General features: G+C 50.7%; 1 protein-coding gene across 8 annotated transcripts in view; it reads right to left on the bottom strand.

Moving 5' to 3' along the window:
* Positions 1 to 16,665, bottom strand: part of OPCML (opioid binding protein/cell adhesion molecule like) — a 264,304-nt gene that overhangs the window by 65,758 nt on the left and 181,881 nt on the right. For 6 of the 8 annotated variants that reach the window (XM_085526065.1, XM_085526064.1, XM_085526063.1 and 3 more), the window contains one exon: positions 16,123 to 16,207. In XM_085526065.1, coding sequence (XP_085382191.1) covers positions 16,123 to 16,207 — 85 coding nt within the window. Of the gene's footprint in view, positions 1 to 16,122; positions 16,503 to 16,665 lie in introns of those variants that run through there. The other 2 variants (XM_085526066.1, XM_015883790.3) reach the window with 2 other exon arrangements.

Genomic DNA, 16,665 nt, shown 5'->3' with positions numbered 1-16,665 from the left:
ACCCCGCAATGTGAGGAGGACTCCAGCGGTGAGTCAGCTCTGTTCCTGCAGCAGACAGGTATTCTGCTGGCAGCAGCTCAGTGCTTGCTTTTCAGAACTTCTGTAAGCCAGGGCTGCCTGCTGCTGACAGGCTGCGACAGGGCAGATTGTGAGCAACCAAACGCGCTCATGCCAGCCAAAGATGCTTCTATTTTTTTCCTTGTCTTTTTTTCTTTTAGGGAAACTGAAAGCGGGAGCACCTGAGAGATGGGTTTGTTTGCTGTCAGAAGGGTGGAAGGAAGAACCATCTGGTGCAGAAGGTGCTGGGTGAGCAGCTGAGGGCAGAATGTGTCCCCGATGGACCTGAACAAAACCTGAGTGCTACAACAGAGCTGGGAGAGGTCCTGAGCAACAGCAAAATTAGAGGGATAGTTTCTGAGAGACCATAAATCAGCAATTTCTGCAATGTCAGATATTAGCAACGAGCTTTGCGGCTTATACTACACTACATAACTTATACTACACGTGCACGGACACACACACACAATGCATTCATATACATGGCTTCCTATTTGTTCACATTCCTCCACCCACCCCCTGCACAGCTCTGCCTGGCTCCCCACCTTTAGGGAGATGCTCTGCCCACCCCGCTGCCCATGCACAGGTGAGCACCTGTTTCCATAGGGTTTCCATAGGTCACTCCATTTCTCATCATTGAAGAACCAACACCCACCCCCCCTTCTCACACCTCCAATGCTTCCAGCATCAGCCAGCTCCCCACACTCACCAGGATACATTCTGCAGGGCTGCTGTGGTGACAGTGGGGAGGTGATGCTGGTGGGCGAGGTGACAGCCAGCAGGATTCATTACCCCAGGCTTTGGGAAGAGAAAGCAGCCCAAACTCAGCTGAGCACAGAGGTTTTTGCCTCTGCTTGGGCTTGCGAGGGACGTGACCTTTTGTGAAAACTCTGCTTATTTATTTTGATAATCCTTTTGTTGGAATAAACGCTTTGCTCTCACCACGGCCCCAAGGTCACTGGAGTTAATGAGGAGAGGAGAAAGGCCAAGAGAATGGGATTTGTCCTTTGCAACTGAGTGCATTAGTGTAGGAGAGGTGAAATGAGGGGGCTGGACTCTTTCTCCTCTGCTTTCTACTCGAAAAAAAAGCCAACAACAGCAACACACGGCCCCACAATAAATCTCCTTTTCTATCTCCTCCTCACTCTTCTTTCTTTACCCCATCTTTTTGTCATTGCTTTCCTTCAGCCTTCTCTACCTAATCCATGCTGAAACCATTGCACACCACCTGCTGGAAGGAGACTGATGTCCACGCACTGGATTCCCATGTGGGACAGCCCTAAGGTACCACTGACCCCATCCCAGGTCCTCTCACCCCTCTACAGACACCAAGGCTCACAACTGCCCTTTAAAAGTGGTGGGGTGGAGAGGAATCCGCGCACCTCCCTGCTCCAATGCAGCCATTTTGGTGCAGAGATCTGCAAGAGGAATATTAAGCTCGGTCTGAATGCAGCAGCCTTGCTTAAGATTTATGAAGGATGAAGGAAGGAAGATTCTGAGGCAAAGCATCATCTCAAAATAACTGCCGAGTCCTGGCGGGTATAAAAGATCTGTCCATAAACCAGTTTGTCATCACCAGTCAATAAAAATGCAAGCAACAGGAGGAGGAGGACGCAATAGCTGCCATCCCTGGTCCTCTGCAGCACAGCCACACGATCCCAGCCAGACCCAGCTACAGAGCTGCCAAAAACAGGCAGTGCCTGATAATTAATGAACCCACTACCCAGGCTGCACCAGGATGGGCAGGGGAGAAGGATGCAGGAGCATCCCATAAAGGCAGTGGGGCAGCAGTCTGCACACAGCCCTACACCCACCCCTGCCCAGCTCTCTGCTGTGTTCTCCAGTGTGCTATTAAGTCACGTTTTAAATAGCTCAGATGATGGAGTGGACCCCATAGGCTTTGCAATCTTTCAGACAGGAGGATTTCTTCCCCTGCGTAATTATTTATTCCCTAATGGTGCTTATCAATCCACCTCTCCTCATCTTCAACAAACCCAGTGGGTCGGCGGCCCCATCCCTCTCAGCTCATGCCATCATCTTTTGGGATGCCCCATTCTTTGGGGAAAAGATCCAAAGACTGACCCAGAAAAGAGCTTTCCATTCACCCACCTTTTCTCACCCACGATGCTCCCATGCCAGCTTGAGCCATGCACTCACTTGCATCCTCTCTCTCTATTTTCCTTAACCTTCTGCCCGAACAAAGCCCCGCCATCCCTTCTCATTACTGATCGCTCACATCAACCTCCCAGCAAACACTCTGGGGCCACTTGGCTATTAACAGGGCACTAACAGCGAGGCGGAGGAGGATATATTAATATCTAATAAGAGTGATAGATGATGTGAACCGCTCAGGCACTCCAACTCAGGTACTCATGTCAGGTACTGGAGCTAATTTAAAATAATAATAATAACAACAATAATAACAACAGCAGCAGCTGCTGCCTTCATTTTCCAAGCCAATTGATTCCTCAGCAGGAATGCCATCTTGACAGATTTATTTTGATCGAATTGTCTAATTGAATACAGTTCTTGTTTCCCTTCACTTTGTGACCTTTCACGGCCATGAAATAAATGCGATTTGGAGAATTACTCCTTGGCAGCAGATTTAGTTCCTCCAGGGCTGGGGCAGCTGCTTTGTCTCCCTGCCCTGCAGTCACCATTACTGGGGGTTTTCAAGGAGGAGATGGATGTGGCACTGAGGGATGGTGGGGATGGGCTGATGGTAGGGCTTGGTGATCTTAGAGGCGATCCAACAGTGCTTCCAGTTTACTGGAAGGAGTTTTGCTCCCAGCCCTGGGATGCTACAGGAATTAGATACGCCATCCCTTCCCCTCGCAGCCACCACAATAAGCCTGATCTTATGGTTGGCAACCCTGCCCATGGTGAGGGGGTTGAAACTGGACGATGAATCCAGTCCTTTTCAACCCATCCCATTCTATGATTCTACCAAGCACATCCCAGCCCGGTGCCCAGGGAGCCCTGCAGTGCCAGACATGATGCGACGCTTCCCATAAATCTCACAGGAGTGGAGTCTCAGAGATTAAAAATAACCAAACCCCATCCCTGGCAGACAAACGCTCCGTCTGAGAGCCAAGAGAGGTCCTGGTGAGAAGAGTTGCAGCTGAATCTTTTATAATAATATCAATCAATATTAAAAATGTATGGTCTCGCTCAATTTTTAAAGCATCTTAAATTAATCTTTAAACACAACTATTTTGCTTAAACCAAAGGCTTTGGTTTGCCTGAGAATGGTATTTCTGCCTGCTTCCCTAGGGCTCGTGCCAGGTATTGAGAAGAGGTCTAATAAGTAAGTAAATAACACACATCCAGCAGAATTCCCCAGAACCACGAACGGGGAGGGAAAGCAGAACTTTCCACAAAATCCATTATTGACTTAACAGCAAAACTGGCTTTATCTGTGCGGCGTGATAGGCCCTACAGACAATATTAAATGAGCTCAATCTACCGGGTTTAGGCTGGATAAAGAACAGCTACCGCAGCTTGAGATGAAGGCAGAGGACTGGGTGATGGCGAGGCACTGGCACTACAGCCCTGAGATGCTGTGGATGCCCCATCCATGTAGGTGCTCAGGATGGATGGGGCCCAAAGAGAAGCCAAAGAGAAGCCAAAGAGAGCAAAGAGCCGTGCCCTCCATCACCCCATCACCAACACAGAAATGCCTGGGGGGGCATTGAGCAAACAGGGGCATCCTGGTGACAGTGCCTCTAAATGTGGCATTTTGATGGCAAGACTTCTGCCTCACTTGCCGTTTAACGTTAAGAGGCTTGTACAGTCAGCAGCGTTTAAAGAGTAATGACTGTTTTCATGGTAAATGCTCTGTTAAATAACCCAGGATTATTGTGTTGTGTTAGTGCATATATAAAATGGCATTTCAAAGAAAAAATAATAATTGTTTTAGAGCTAATTGATGTTTTTAACCAGCTCCGTGCGTGGAATTTTTATTTGGTTGGAGGGACGGGCTGCCATCAGCAAAGAGGACATGGAAGCTTCAGCCTAACAGATCCAGTTTGTCTAATGGCCAGGGCTGCTTCTGAGGAGGTCTGAGCTATCTGCACTGAAGTACCAAAGGGATTTCTGCATCCTGAGTATGCACAACCCCAAAGAGCCCCACAAGTGGTCAGTGAGATGCTGCTGAGCTGTCACTGCAGGGCAACCATTGCTCTCCCCCACCCTGGTTTCAGCATCGACTTGCAACATCTCAGACCTCAGCTCTGGCCACAGTGGTTGTCCACATAGTGGTACTTCAGAGCCACCTGGAACTCTGAGAACATCACTCCCAGGGGATAACACAGAGGCAGTGCTGATCCCCCACCCCTGTCTAGCACCGCAGACAGCAAAACAAACCTGTTAGCAGCACGGGGCTGATGAATCACTGCTGAGCAATCCTGCTGCAGGAGCTTAACCATGGCTGCTCTAGCAGGGATTTGGATGGCCCACCTCCCTCCTCTCCATCTCCTCGGGTCCAGCCTCCTCACTACAGCACACAGGTCACAGCCTTTGGGGCCAGATAGAGCCACTCTGGGTCCCTGATGCTGAGCATGCCACGACTCTGATCACACTCTGTGCAAAAAAGATCTTGAGCAAATTTGTTCAGGCTGCCCAGCTCCCTGTTTGCGCCCCGTGCAGTCTGCAGGCACTTCACTCCCCCATCAAAGAGCAGACAAGTACTCTTGCTTTCAAACCTGGAGCCTTTGAGCTGTCTGGCAGCAGCAGCCTTGCTGACCCTTGGCCGGAGGCTTGCAGGGCACTCAAGCAGTCAGCTGAGTCCTGAAGCTTCACAGAGGCAGTGACTTTTTGGATGTGAAGTTAATCACACGAGTGAAAGTCTTGGAGTTGCCGGAAGGGAGAGCGGAGCCATCAGAGACCGCAGTTAAAAGTCTCAACAATCTCCTAAGATCTCCGTATTCAGACACCAGCGAGCTCAGATCACAGGGTGAATTGTGGCTGTCACACAGCTCCTGGGGAGCACCTGCTGGGTCGCCGGGTCTCATCCCTTGCTGTCAGGCAGATGATTAATCCAAAGGGTCCTCAGCATCCCCGCTGCACGGAGCAAACAGCTCCTAACAAACCACAGACCTGTAGTGCAGAGGCCAAACGCCACCAGCTCTGATTCCTTACAAGAAAGGAGAGGAGATGAAAGCTATTGCTGTGCCCCAGACCCCAGCAGCAGCAGGGAGCGTGTAGAAGGAAAGCGTTGAAGTGAAGCACGCTCCGAGGTGTGCAGATGGGCAGGGAGGAAAGCTGCGTGCTCCTCCAGCATGGCATGAAATAATTGGGCTGTGGAATCTCAGCTAAGACTGCCAGAAAGGAGAGCTCAAGACCATAAAGGTGCTGGTTTGAAGTTGCTGCTCGCCCTTCAAAATCATCCCCATGCCTGTCTCTGCTAAGAGAGCATCCTTGCACCATTGCACAGACCTTGCGGCCCAGCCCAGCTCCTTTGCAATAGGAGTCACCAACTCTTCTGCAGCCTTTCCCAGCTATGAGAGACTTGCAAGAACAACTAAAGATAAGTTTGAGCTGATAGACTACGAGATGCTGCCCTCCCTCTTGGAGAGGTGATAAGAGCAGCGCCCTTTCTTAGCATCAGCCCATGTACAGACTGATGTTACAGCTGCTGGATCACCCACCAGATAATGCTAAATCCAGCTCCGTGCACGCCAACAGCATGACTCACAGGCTCTATGAAATGAGATACAGAAGGAGATGCTGAGGTCAAAACCTCCTCACCCGCATTTTCTCCCCACCTTATCTCCTGCTAAACCACATTTCAGAGCAAGCCATCCCCAGCTCAAGGACAGGACAGCTGTCCAATTCGCTCTCTGTCTCCTTCAGAGGGAGCCCTTCCCTGCTCCTGAGGCTCTGTCTCTACCTTCTCTTTTCCTCGGAGGCATCTGGACCCCAGGAGGACGCTGCCCTAATGGGTTCCATCTCATTACTGTGGCCGCAATGTCAAACTCCGTCTCTCTCCATCCCTTCAGCATCTGTCTCTGCGGTATCTAAGTGCCTCAGATGAGTAGAAAAGTCCCTTTGTGTGTTTTCCCAACCCTTGGCCATATAAGCACCATTTAATCAAGCTCAATAATGAAACAGAAACAAGGCAGAGCAGGCGGTGCAGTGACACAAGAGGACCACACAGCCCTGGAAGAAAAGAGAGGAACCAACAGCTGGCAAAGGGGAAAGGGGCAACCACAGGTCTGGAAAGCTCTGAGATCCTGAAAAGGCCCAAGCTCACAAATAACACTCAATCTATAACCTGAAGGTGGGACTGCTCCTACACAGGAGGGTTAATTATTGTCCTGTGCATCTCAGGCTCATCCTCCCACCTGATAAAAGCAACATCCCCCACCCCCAGCACCCCTAAATACAATCACTGAGAGCCTTAGGAACAGCATTACACACCATACAGTGATCTCATCTGCTACAAAGTGAACAGGGATGTCCATAACTGCAGGAATACGACAGATGTACCCACCTCTGCAAGTCAGCCTGGGCAGTGAGCAGCTCTGCCTGCACAGCGCCTGTCCCAGCCTGGGGTAACACTGCTGCCAATGCTGACAGCCCCTCACCCAGCAGTACAATGAAAAGCTTGTTTGGGAGTAAAAATTACTTAAAATTCATACCTACATTGGGAAATTATTCAGTAAACTCTAATTACTTATCAAAAGCCACGACGACATTTTTAAGGAGAGGGAGTGCCCATAAATACAGAGCCATAAATAAACTGCTCCTCAGTAGCACGAATTAATTTGTATTTAATTGCCAGAAATTGCTATCAATTACCAAACATTCCTTGCAGAATAGGCAAATTCTTTTAAGAACAATTTCAATTGCTAATTGGAAGTCATTTTTATTTGTTCGCCTTCTTTCTCATCTCCCAGATCCTGCAGGGTGAGGCACCCATCCCACTCTGCAGGACCTGGGCATCAGGGTGGGGGTAGAGAAAGAACAGCGAGTTACAACCAAGGATCAGCTCGTGGGATATAGAAGTTGTACATTCAACATCAAGGAGAGGAACACCTCCCAGGGAGCGTCCGTCTCACTTGCATGCAGACAGAGCAGCTCAGCTAAAGCAAAGCGATGGAGCTACTGCAGGGAGCATCCCCAAACCCCACCCGTGCTGTATTGCTCCCCTCCAGGCACTGACCATGCCCTCTGTCAGAGCTTGCCCATGCATATGCCGTGCAGCAGGAGACGGCACGCCGAGCAGCCCCGGCATTGCTTCTGATTCATTTTCTGGTGTTTTCTGCTTTGCTGTTGGCATAACATCCTATCAGCACAGTTAATTACATCCACGCTGAGTGTGAAGGGCAGGCTGATTCCCAGAAAGAGCCGCAGGCCATGAGATCCATCCCGCTGCTCTCACAAAACAACCTCCACGTCTGCTGACAAACCACAGCACGGCACTACCCCTACAAACCGCCCTTATGGGGCTCTTCCACTCACCCCCAGGTGACAGCTGGGGCTGCTCCCACCCCACACCCTGCATCACTGATGGGAAATCAGGCTGGATGCTGCAGCATCCATCCACATCACACAGACAGGCAGCAAAGATACCTCAAAAGCTGTAAGCCAAGCATGCAGGATGGAAAAGAAGACAGGGACAAGTCGGATTGTCATCCTGCATTTGTGAATCTCCCAGCATGGGGCAATTTAACAGCTCCTTGAGGGTCCCACAGGTGGTAGAATCACTAAGGTTGGAAAAGACCTCAAGATCACCCAATCCCATGCCCACTGACCAGCTCCCTCAGTACCACATCTACAGCTATAGACACACATCAGCACAGAGCAGAGGGACTGGGGGTCCCAGGGTTGGCAGCCCAGCATCAAGGCATCACTCCCAGCCCCCAGGACAAGGGTGACACTGACATGGAGCCATGTGACACCCATGACAAGCAGAGCAAATGACACGCGCCATCTCCGCTAACCAGAACAGCCTTTCTGTGTCTAATCCATCATATTTGATGCAGATCTCTTACCCTGAAGTGTTGTCAATGAGGATTTAATTTAGTGCTAATTAGACAAATATTGCATGTTAAACACCCATTGATTATTAAGAAACATTGAGCATGGTTGAGATCTGCAGCGCGCGGCGGACACGCCGTGTTATATCTGGGATGAGGCTGGTAAATGTCTTGCTGTTTCTAATCATCAGCTAGTAATTAATGTCCAATAACTTGTAACTTGGTTTATCATTATAGATTTAGGAAGCCAGCAATGGTACTGTATGCTAATTAAACATCAATTGATTATTTAAGGCATATAAAGATTTAACAGCTAGGTGATAGACAGACAGAGTTGTTAAACTTTAATAACCGTCACACATTCCCTTGTATTATTAACTTGGCGCTTAATCACAAAGAGTTCTGGTCTAGAAGATAACTTTTGGGTGTGAGCTGCAGAGGCACACAGCCCTGAGCAGCCCCATGATGAAGACCTGAGTCTTCTGCTATGGGGGAATAGATATCAGGGCACTGGGAGCCCTGGACATCAGCCCTGGGGTAGAGAGGTGGGATGCCCCAAGACACCCATCTGCATGCAGGAAAATGGATCAGAATAGAGATGCATGGGCTGAAGTTTGCATTGATCCCCATGCAGGATAATGGACCCAACCTCAGGCTGTCATTAAACAGGGACAGGGCCACAGCATAAACCCCAGTGGGAACAACTATCAATCAACCTGCAGTGCGCAATGGGAAGGAAAAGCAAGCAGATCTTATAGTGAATGCACTGTGCTCCTCTCTGGACATCCCCATGTGGACCATCAGTGAGCACAAAAAGCAGAGCAACGCCCCAAAGAGTTCCACTGTGCTCACAGGGGTTTACCCACTGCAGCAGGGACATCAAATGAAGCAAGGCAGGGAGGTGTCGTGGCACATAAAGGATCCTTCAGGTAGGAAACAAAACCAGCTTTGGAAATCTCACAGAAGTGAGTTTCAAGTCTCTGGAGGATATCAATTGAGAGTCTGTCACTTGGTGTCAGGATAACTTTCCGGACAGCTCTCGAAGCTCGTTAAGCTCCCGCTTGGGTTGCATTTGAGCTCTGTTGGCAGCGCTGTCTGCTGGCACAAATGCTGAAATTAGAGATGAGAAAGGCCCATGGGTGCCCCCTGCATCAAAGCAGGGTGTGAAGCCTGAGTGATGCATCAGCCTTGGGAGTTCAGCCCAGCAAAGCAGGGGTGCTGGAACCCCCCTGGGATGAGCAGGGTGACAAGCAGTGCCTGCTGTGCGCGGTCTCAGCATCACCAACTATGGGCAGAGGGAGAAACTCACCGCTTCCCCCATAGCAATCACAGCATCTGAAACCCTGCAAGCCTCCTGCTGCTCCACCAGCTCCAGGTCCCCAACTTTAATTAAGTCCAAACAGCCTCATTGCAGGAACATGGGAGGAGAGGGTGACTCAGGCAGGGATGGGACCAGCTGGCCTAATTACCATACAGTTAAGAACACTAATTAAAACCGGCCTTCCCCCCAGTTCTATATAATAATAATAATAATAATAATAATAATAATAATATAAAATCCAAACTAATCAATTCCACTTAGAGGGGTGTATTGGAATAAGGAGCAAGAGTGGGGAGGGTGACAGAGGGAGAGATGAGATGTGATGTGAATGCTAACAGCTTCCCAACGTAGCACTGCTGCAGCAAGCCCCAGGCCTGGCTGCTTCTAACAGTTACTTCAAGTCTCCTTGGAAATGGGTTTAATCTTTCCCTCTACCTGCTGCTGCATCAGAGCAACTCCTGCGAGCGCACAAAGGACCTTAAATCTCTGCTTTAACTGCCTTGATTGAATTAAATGCAACCACGCCGTAAAGCAGCCTCTTCATTTAAGGTGCAAGCATGGAGGCTTTCTCCTCTGCTCACGGCTCTCTCCCTCTTTCTGAAATGATGAGTTGCTCGCGGGTTATGCTCTTTTTAGACAAGAAAAAAAGAAAAAGGAAAAAAGTCATCTGATAAAGTGGGTTATAAAACTGGTGGTAGTAATAAAGGGAGAGCAAGGAGCCTGATGCAGAGCCGGCCGAGGAGGCAGAAAGCGCTGTAGGGACACAATATCTGAACTGTGATTAATATGTGACTGTGGGTGACCGGGGAGGGAGCAGCGCCCTACTGAGAGGGGGACAGAGGGTGATGGTGGGGATCCTGAGTGTCACAGCCAAGGGAGGAGTGATGCCTATGGGTGATGCAGGGGGTGAAGCATCAGCAATGGCTCAGCACAGCCATCAGATCCCAGCGTGCACATCTCCCTGCTGAGCCACCCCACAGCTCCAGATCCAACTGCTCATCCTCTCCCAGTGTACCCAGGGATGCCCCGCTGCTCCCTGTCCCTCTGCCCACCAGACTCACAGCCCTCACCCAGGGCACAGACATGGCCATCGGCTCCTTTTTACGAGCCTTCATTGTTATTACCACCTATTTCTTTTTACATCCCTGCCAAAATACCAAACATTAATCTCCCTCGCTCCCTGCAGGCAAAACACGGGTAATTGGATTTATATGGGTTAGAAATTTGTTAGATTTTATATATATATACACACATACACACACATGCACGCGGAACAAACATAAATAAATAGGAGGTCGGGAGCTCTGTTGTATCCCAGCCCCACTACCAGCAGCGCTCAGCCAAAGCCCGTTCATCTCTGGGATCACAGCTCCCTGTGCTGCCAGCTGGCTCTGATTTAGGAACTCATCCCTCAGCGCCGCACTCCAGCTCCCCAATGGGAGCCACCAACTATGATTTTTACTTCCATCCCCTTCTGTTTGTCCCTTTACACCCCCTCGGAATCTTATGAATTGGAAAGGACCCTTAAAGGTCATCTAGTCCAACCCCTTTCTTCCTCTTTCTTGGCTTTACCATTCACTTTTTCCACTCCTAACTTTGCTCTCTCTTGCACTTTTACCTCCATCCTTTTCCAGCTAGAGCCAGCGGGTGACAACACACGCACAGCAAGAGAAGAAAAGCCAAAACAACCCTACACAGCTTGGCAACCCCTCACTTTGCACCAGCTCATTTCTGCACCAGACACTGCATTGGGTACCAGCAAAATCCCCCATCACCGACCCCATCCTGCTCCACACAGCTGCTGTTTTCCTCCTCCTCGTGGAGAAACAGGCTTTGAGACCCTCTTGTATCCTGAGAAACGAGCCCATCCGTGAGTACAGTCACGGAAATCACTCATTTTAAGCAAATCTCAGGGAAATATTCATAAGAAAACAGAAGTGCAATACATGAGGCTTTGCACCGAATGTCTGACCTTGAAGGGTTCTGTCTGTCAAAGAAGACAAGACACATGGAGGCAAACCTGCAGTAAACAACCCATTACAGGCTACGAATCGCTGGCAGGGGCTGTGGGGGAATTATTTTTCTCATTAATAAAAAGAAGAAGAAGAAAAAGAAGGGAAAAAAAAAAACCAGAACATCAGAGCCCTCAAAGGCTGCTCACAAGGACGGAAGGAGCAGTGATAGTCACCGCATCAGATATTCCTTATGAACTGCCTGCTCGGCTGCAGTATCTAAAGATTATCACTTAACACAATATGTCCAGCTGTTGTAAAGAGCATCCGCGTTGCAGGGCTGAGAAATGGAAGACTCTGCATAGAGGAGGCAAACTGCGAGAGCAGCTGAGGGAGCAGAGGAACACTTTAGAAGCGGGGATGTTTCCTTATGCAGCATTCACACCTAATCCCTTCCTAGAAACAAAGGCTGGCTCTCCTGGAGCAGCACGCTGATCCAGGGAAGGACAGCTATTACTGCTCACCAGCCAGGGGAGTTTATTATGCTTGCAAAAAGATCTCGTGTACGCTTTAGTGAACGGATAACTAACAGTTCAGTCTCATCCCCCGGAGCTGAATATCACTGCTTGTTGCTATTTCTAGCTAGCAGAGCTCCACAACTGAGCGGGGAGGTTGGTTTCTCACTAGGCAGGGCGACTCGTGTCCTGGCCTTTGAGGTGACAGCAAGTGACATCTCTGCCTCCTGGCACAGAGCTGGGCTGGGTCTGCTGTGTTCTGGTTGCAATGTGCATCCAGCAAACCTCCTGCTCTCCACATGGACCACAAAACGTGCAGCACTGCCACTCGAGATGGCAACATCTGCACTGGGGAAGCAGCATCAGCACTAGAGCACCAACATCTGCACATTGGGGCTCCTTCACCTGTAATGGGGCTCCAACATCTGTCCCTTTGGCAAAGGGTTGGCCAGGATGGGGCCCTCCCAACACCACCCTCCAGCAGCTGCGGCAGTACAGTGAAATTAGCGGGCACTGTAATTATAACTATCAGGAGCAGATAAGACAAGTTAAATACCAGCTACCTGGGGAGAAATTATTATGCCAGCCAGGAGGATCCAAATGCCAGAATCTGTGGCTGTAATTTCACTGAGTCGCCAATTACAGCTCCTACATGCAGCGAGCTCTACCTTGGAAACGGCAGGTATATATTTAGCTGCTCCAGAAAACTTTTGGGGGAGGAGGGGGAAGGAAAGGGGCAGAGATGGAGCAAGCCCTCGCTAATCTGCTCCACGCTAATCCCCATGCTATGAGCATCTGCACACAAAAAGCAGGAGCCTCTGCCCACTTCTCAGCACAGATTTAACAGTGGAGATGTGGCTGTGTTAATGCTGCTGTTCTCCATCAGTTGTAGGTTGTATGGGGAGCAACACCACCCCCATTAATAGGGAGGGAAACTAAGGGCTGGCAGCCATCTGACCAAGCCTATGTGTGAGGGCAATGGAGGAAGCAAGCAGCCAAGCTGACCCCTTGACTGCCCAGTCCCGCACCCACAGCCCATGGTCCTGATGCTTGTATTTGGCTGGGAAACAGCCTGCGGTAGATGGTTACCAATAAATAAATAAAGAAAACATAGGAGAAGCAGCAGCAGCCTTGTCAGAAATAATTAAAACTATAATTGCAAAAATAAATGGAGGAACGGCGTCTCATGATGTTTTATTCTGGCTTTTTCTCTCTTTTTTTTTTTTCCTTTGCTGTTGTTGCTTGTAATTGGAATTGTTCTCATAGTGGCTAATGGACAAAAGACAGCCAGTCACTGGGGAGCTGGTAAAGCTACACCGTTCTTTTGGTCCTTTCTGTCAATGGGAAACAAGGGAGGGCGCAGTGAATGGAAAGGTGGAGGGGGGGCTTTGTGGGAAAACGCCTTCAAATAGAGGGAAAAAGCATCTGTTACGTGCCTTAGTGGGAAACCCAGGTAAAGATACCTATTTCTGGTACAGTCGACCAGCTTCCTCTTCTAATTACCCCTGAGAAACAACCATTACTGCCTCCATCCTACAGACAGGGAAACTGAGGCAGGGAGCAGCCAAGGAGCCCCCCCAAGTGCTGGTGTCCCTGCAGTGCCAGCTGAGGACAAGGCCCAGTGCACCCATCCATCCCAGTGCTCCCTCCAGGCACTCACACACACACACACAGCCTCTGTCCTTAAAAAAGAAAAGAGCCAATATTTCTTAAATACAGATAAAACTATAAAGCCTTGAAATTTTGAGCAGCTGTTGTTTTACGTCTTTATGAACTGTACTGATGCCTGTTATAAAAGGTCGATTTGCTGGCAGCACCAGCAATACGACCCAATTTACTATATATCCCTGCTTTTACACCACTTGAATATTTGCCACCGCAGCAGCTCTGCATGCAGTTCAACCCCGGATCGCTGCTGAACTCTGGCAATGGAGGAGATGCTACAAAGCGTGATGCAGACGGGTTAAAACACACAGCAAGGCTTCGGGCTGGGCTCATCCTATGGGACAACACCCCCCTGCCACCCCAAGGGAGCACATGTCCACACTGAGGCTCTGCTTCCCAAAAGCAGAACTGAATCCCAGCTGGGAAATCAATCCCTATCTCCCTTATTGCCACCAATGCACTTGCATTACACACCCCAAACTGGTGCACAGCTCGAGTTGCTGCAGCCATCCAAACACCTGCCCTGCATCACAGCAGGTTCTGTATTTCGGAGTCAGAGAGCAGGAAGCTTGGTTTTTATTTTTAATAGCACACAGAGAATTTGCAAACTGCCGCCAGCTCCCTGGAGAGGAAAGGTGCACGACTATTATGGGAATTGTTTGTTCTTACAATAAAAAAAGTAGTGAATTATCAACAAGCTCTGCCTGTGGGGGAAGCGTTTGCTGCTGAGCTACGATGACCCAGAAGTTGCCTGCAGATGGAGCCTTCGTTTCTGTAACGATGATGCTGAGACTGTATTGCACGCCAGGAGGCCCATATTGCATGCAAGGAGGTTCTGTGACAGTCCCCATGTCAACCACCCCCTTACAAGGACCCAATTCCCTTCTCCTACTTCTCCACAGGTCAAATAAATGCTCCACTTTGTGTCTGCTGTCTGTAATGCCTTCCTAACCCTTAGCCCCAAAGAAGGCTGCTTGCTGCCCAAAGACTTCAGGGAGGGGGGCAAACTTTGGGAAACAGTAATGCAAGATAAGACCGGGGTGTTAAGAGCAAAATGGAGTGACTGCAGCAGGGAAAGCTGAACTTGAAGATAGAAAGGGAGGAGGTGAGAGCATAGGAAGATGCACCAGAGAGCAAGGGCAGGAGTAGTTGCTGGGAGTGGAAACAGGCACAGAAAACACTTGTAGGGCATGAATCCCTCTAAGTCCCACTGGGGGTTGCAGAGTTTAAAGGTAGGCTACAGCCTCTCACTCCAGGGCTGCCTGCCTCACAAACATCCCATCTCACCGAAAGGAGGCCAGAAGCTTTAAAAAAAAGGAAAAAAAAAAGAAAGGAATCCAAGTCAGCCCTCTGCTGGCAGCAGCCTCGGCCAGCACCGAACCCAACAGCCTTCAGCCCTGGGGAGGGGGCTCAGCACCTGCAGCTCTGGCCCCCACCCCATGGGCACCACTTCTGCTGCCTGCCACCAGCATCACCTGTGTTATGGTGCCACTGTATGGTACGATGACAAGTGTGTCCCAGTGGGTCCCCAGGCACAAAGCAGTGTCCCAAAGCACTGCACAACCACAGCTCCCAACGCACACACTGGGCAGGTGTACAGACAACAGGGACACATCTCTAGCCCTGGCCAGAAATCCATCTGCTGCCTTCCTTCAGGCCCTCAGCACTGTGGGGCTCCAAAAAGCATCTCCTAGGGCATTGCTCCACAGAGGGGACAGCACTGTACTGAGCATCCCCACCATCCAGGCAGCACCCAGCCCCTTTATGCACACTACGTATCAAACATTTCCCCTCTCACAGACCACACCACAAGGAGCCTGCCTGGCCCTGAGCCTCAAGCAGCCCCAGCTTTGCAGCTAATGGAAAGCATGATGCTCTCAGCTTTGGGAGCAGCTGCTGTCTGCTGCAGCCCCGGTTCTCTGGGTTTGAGCAAGGGAGCACGCACAGCATGACCTGCACAGCACAACCCAAAGCCCTGACACAATACTGTGTGCTCTCTGCTCATCACCCACACCATGTCTGCTGAGAGCCCATGTCCTACACAGGTAATGCACCACATACACCTGTAACTCGCTCAGGGAATGAAAAGGGATGCTGTTGCTGTACTATGCAACCTAGAAGTGGCCCATCTGCATCTAAGCCGCTCGCATTTCTCCTCCAGCAACCCGCGCTAAGGTAAAACATCCATCAGAATTCATAAGATGCACCCCTGGAGTAAAAGATTGATTTGATATTAACAGATTCGTGCAGAGACTATCAAGTGATCGAGCTGAGGCACCGACACCTCCGAGGCATCACAGCCCTGCAAACCGCCGGCACGGCACGGACCCTCCTCCGCATGCAGACAACTTGCAGGCAGCGCTCAGTTGCTGTCTGCCACCTCACCCCTTTGTCAGCCCCACGTCTGGCACCCGGCAGAGGCAGGAGGGGCCACCCCATGTGCAGCCCCCGGCCACGCACCCTCCCCAGGGTGACTGCAAACTCACAAGCCGGTCCCAGGACCACAGGGCACACAGATCCCATGACGCACACTGGGATCTCACCGCAGCACACCGATCCCATCACGCACATAACAGCACAACAAGAACCCCCCCCCCCCCAACAGCCCAACCCGAGGCAGCAGCTCCTACCTGAGCGTGGCACTCTCCCCTTGCCGCACAGTCACGTTGTCCATAGCTTTGGGGAAGGTGGCATCTCCGCTGCGCACGGGCACTCCTGCGGGCACAAGGAAGAGCAGCCTGAGACAGAGGACGACTAGGCACCTCCAGGGCAGGGCTAAGCACCCACCGACCCCCATCCTGGGCAGCAGGGACTTTTCCACCAGGCAAAAAACACACCCGACGAGGCCACCGGGAGCGAAAAGGGGGGAGAGGAGGGAGGGGGTGCGTGTGTGTGGGGACGGGGGGGAGCAAAACCACCGGGGCGGGCGCGGAGGCGAGCGATGCGGAGCTCCACGGAGATCAGGAGAGCCCCTGGAAAGGCAGCCTGCGAGCACTGAGCCTGCCGAGCGGCATCCGGAGGGAGTCCCCAGTATCCTCGGGTGAGGGAGGAGGACGGGAGGGCCGGGGGGAGGAGGAAGAGGAGGAGAGGATGAGCGGAGCAAGAGATGAAGGTCACAGAGCTGTGTCTGCTCGAGACGCTACTTTAAGATTCAGTTGGGCACGCGCTGCGGA

This window comes from Coturnix japonica, chromosome 34 (genome assembly GCF_054131305.1).
Source record: "Coturnix japonica strain WE chromosome 34, WE-NBRP24, whole genome shotgun sequence".
Lineage (NCBI taxonomy): Eukaryota > Metazoa > Chordata > Aves > Galliformes > Phasianidae > Coturnix > Coturnix japonica.
This window is presented reverse-complemented; position numbering and strand designations above follow the sequence as displayed.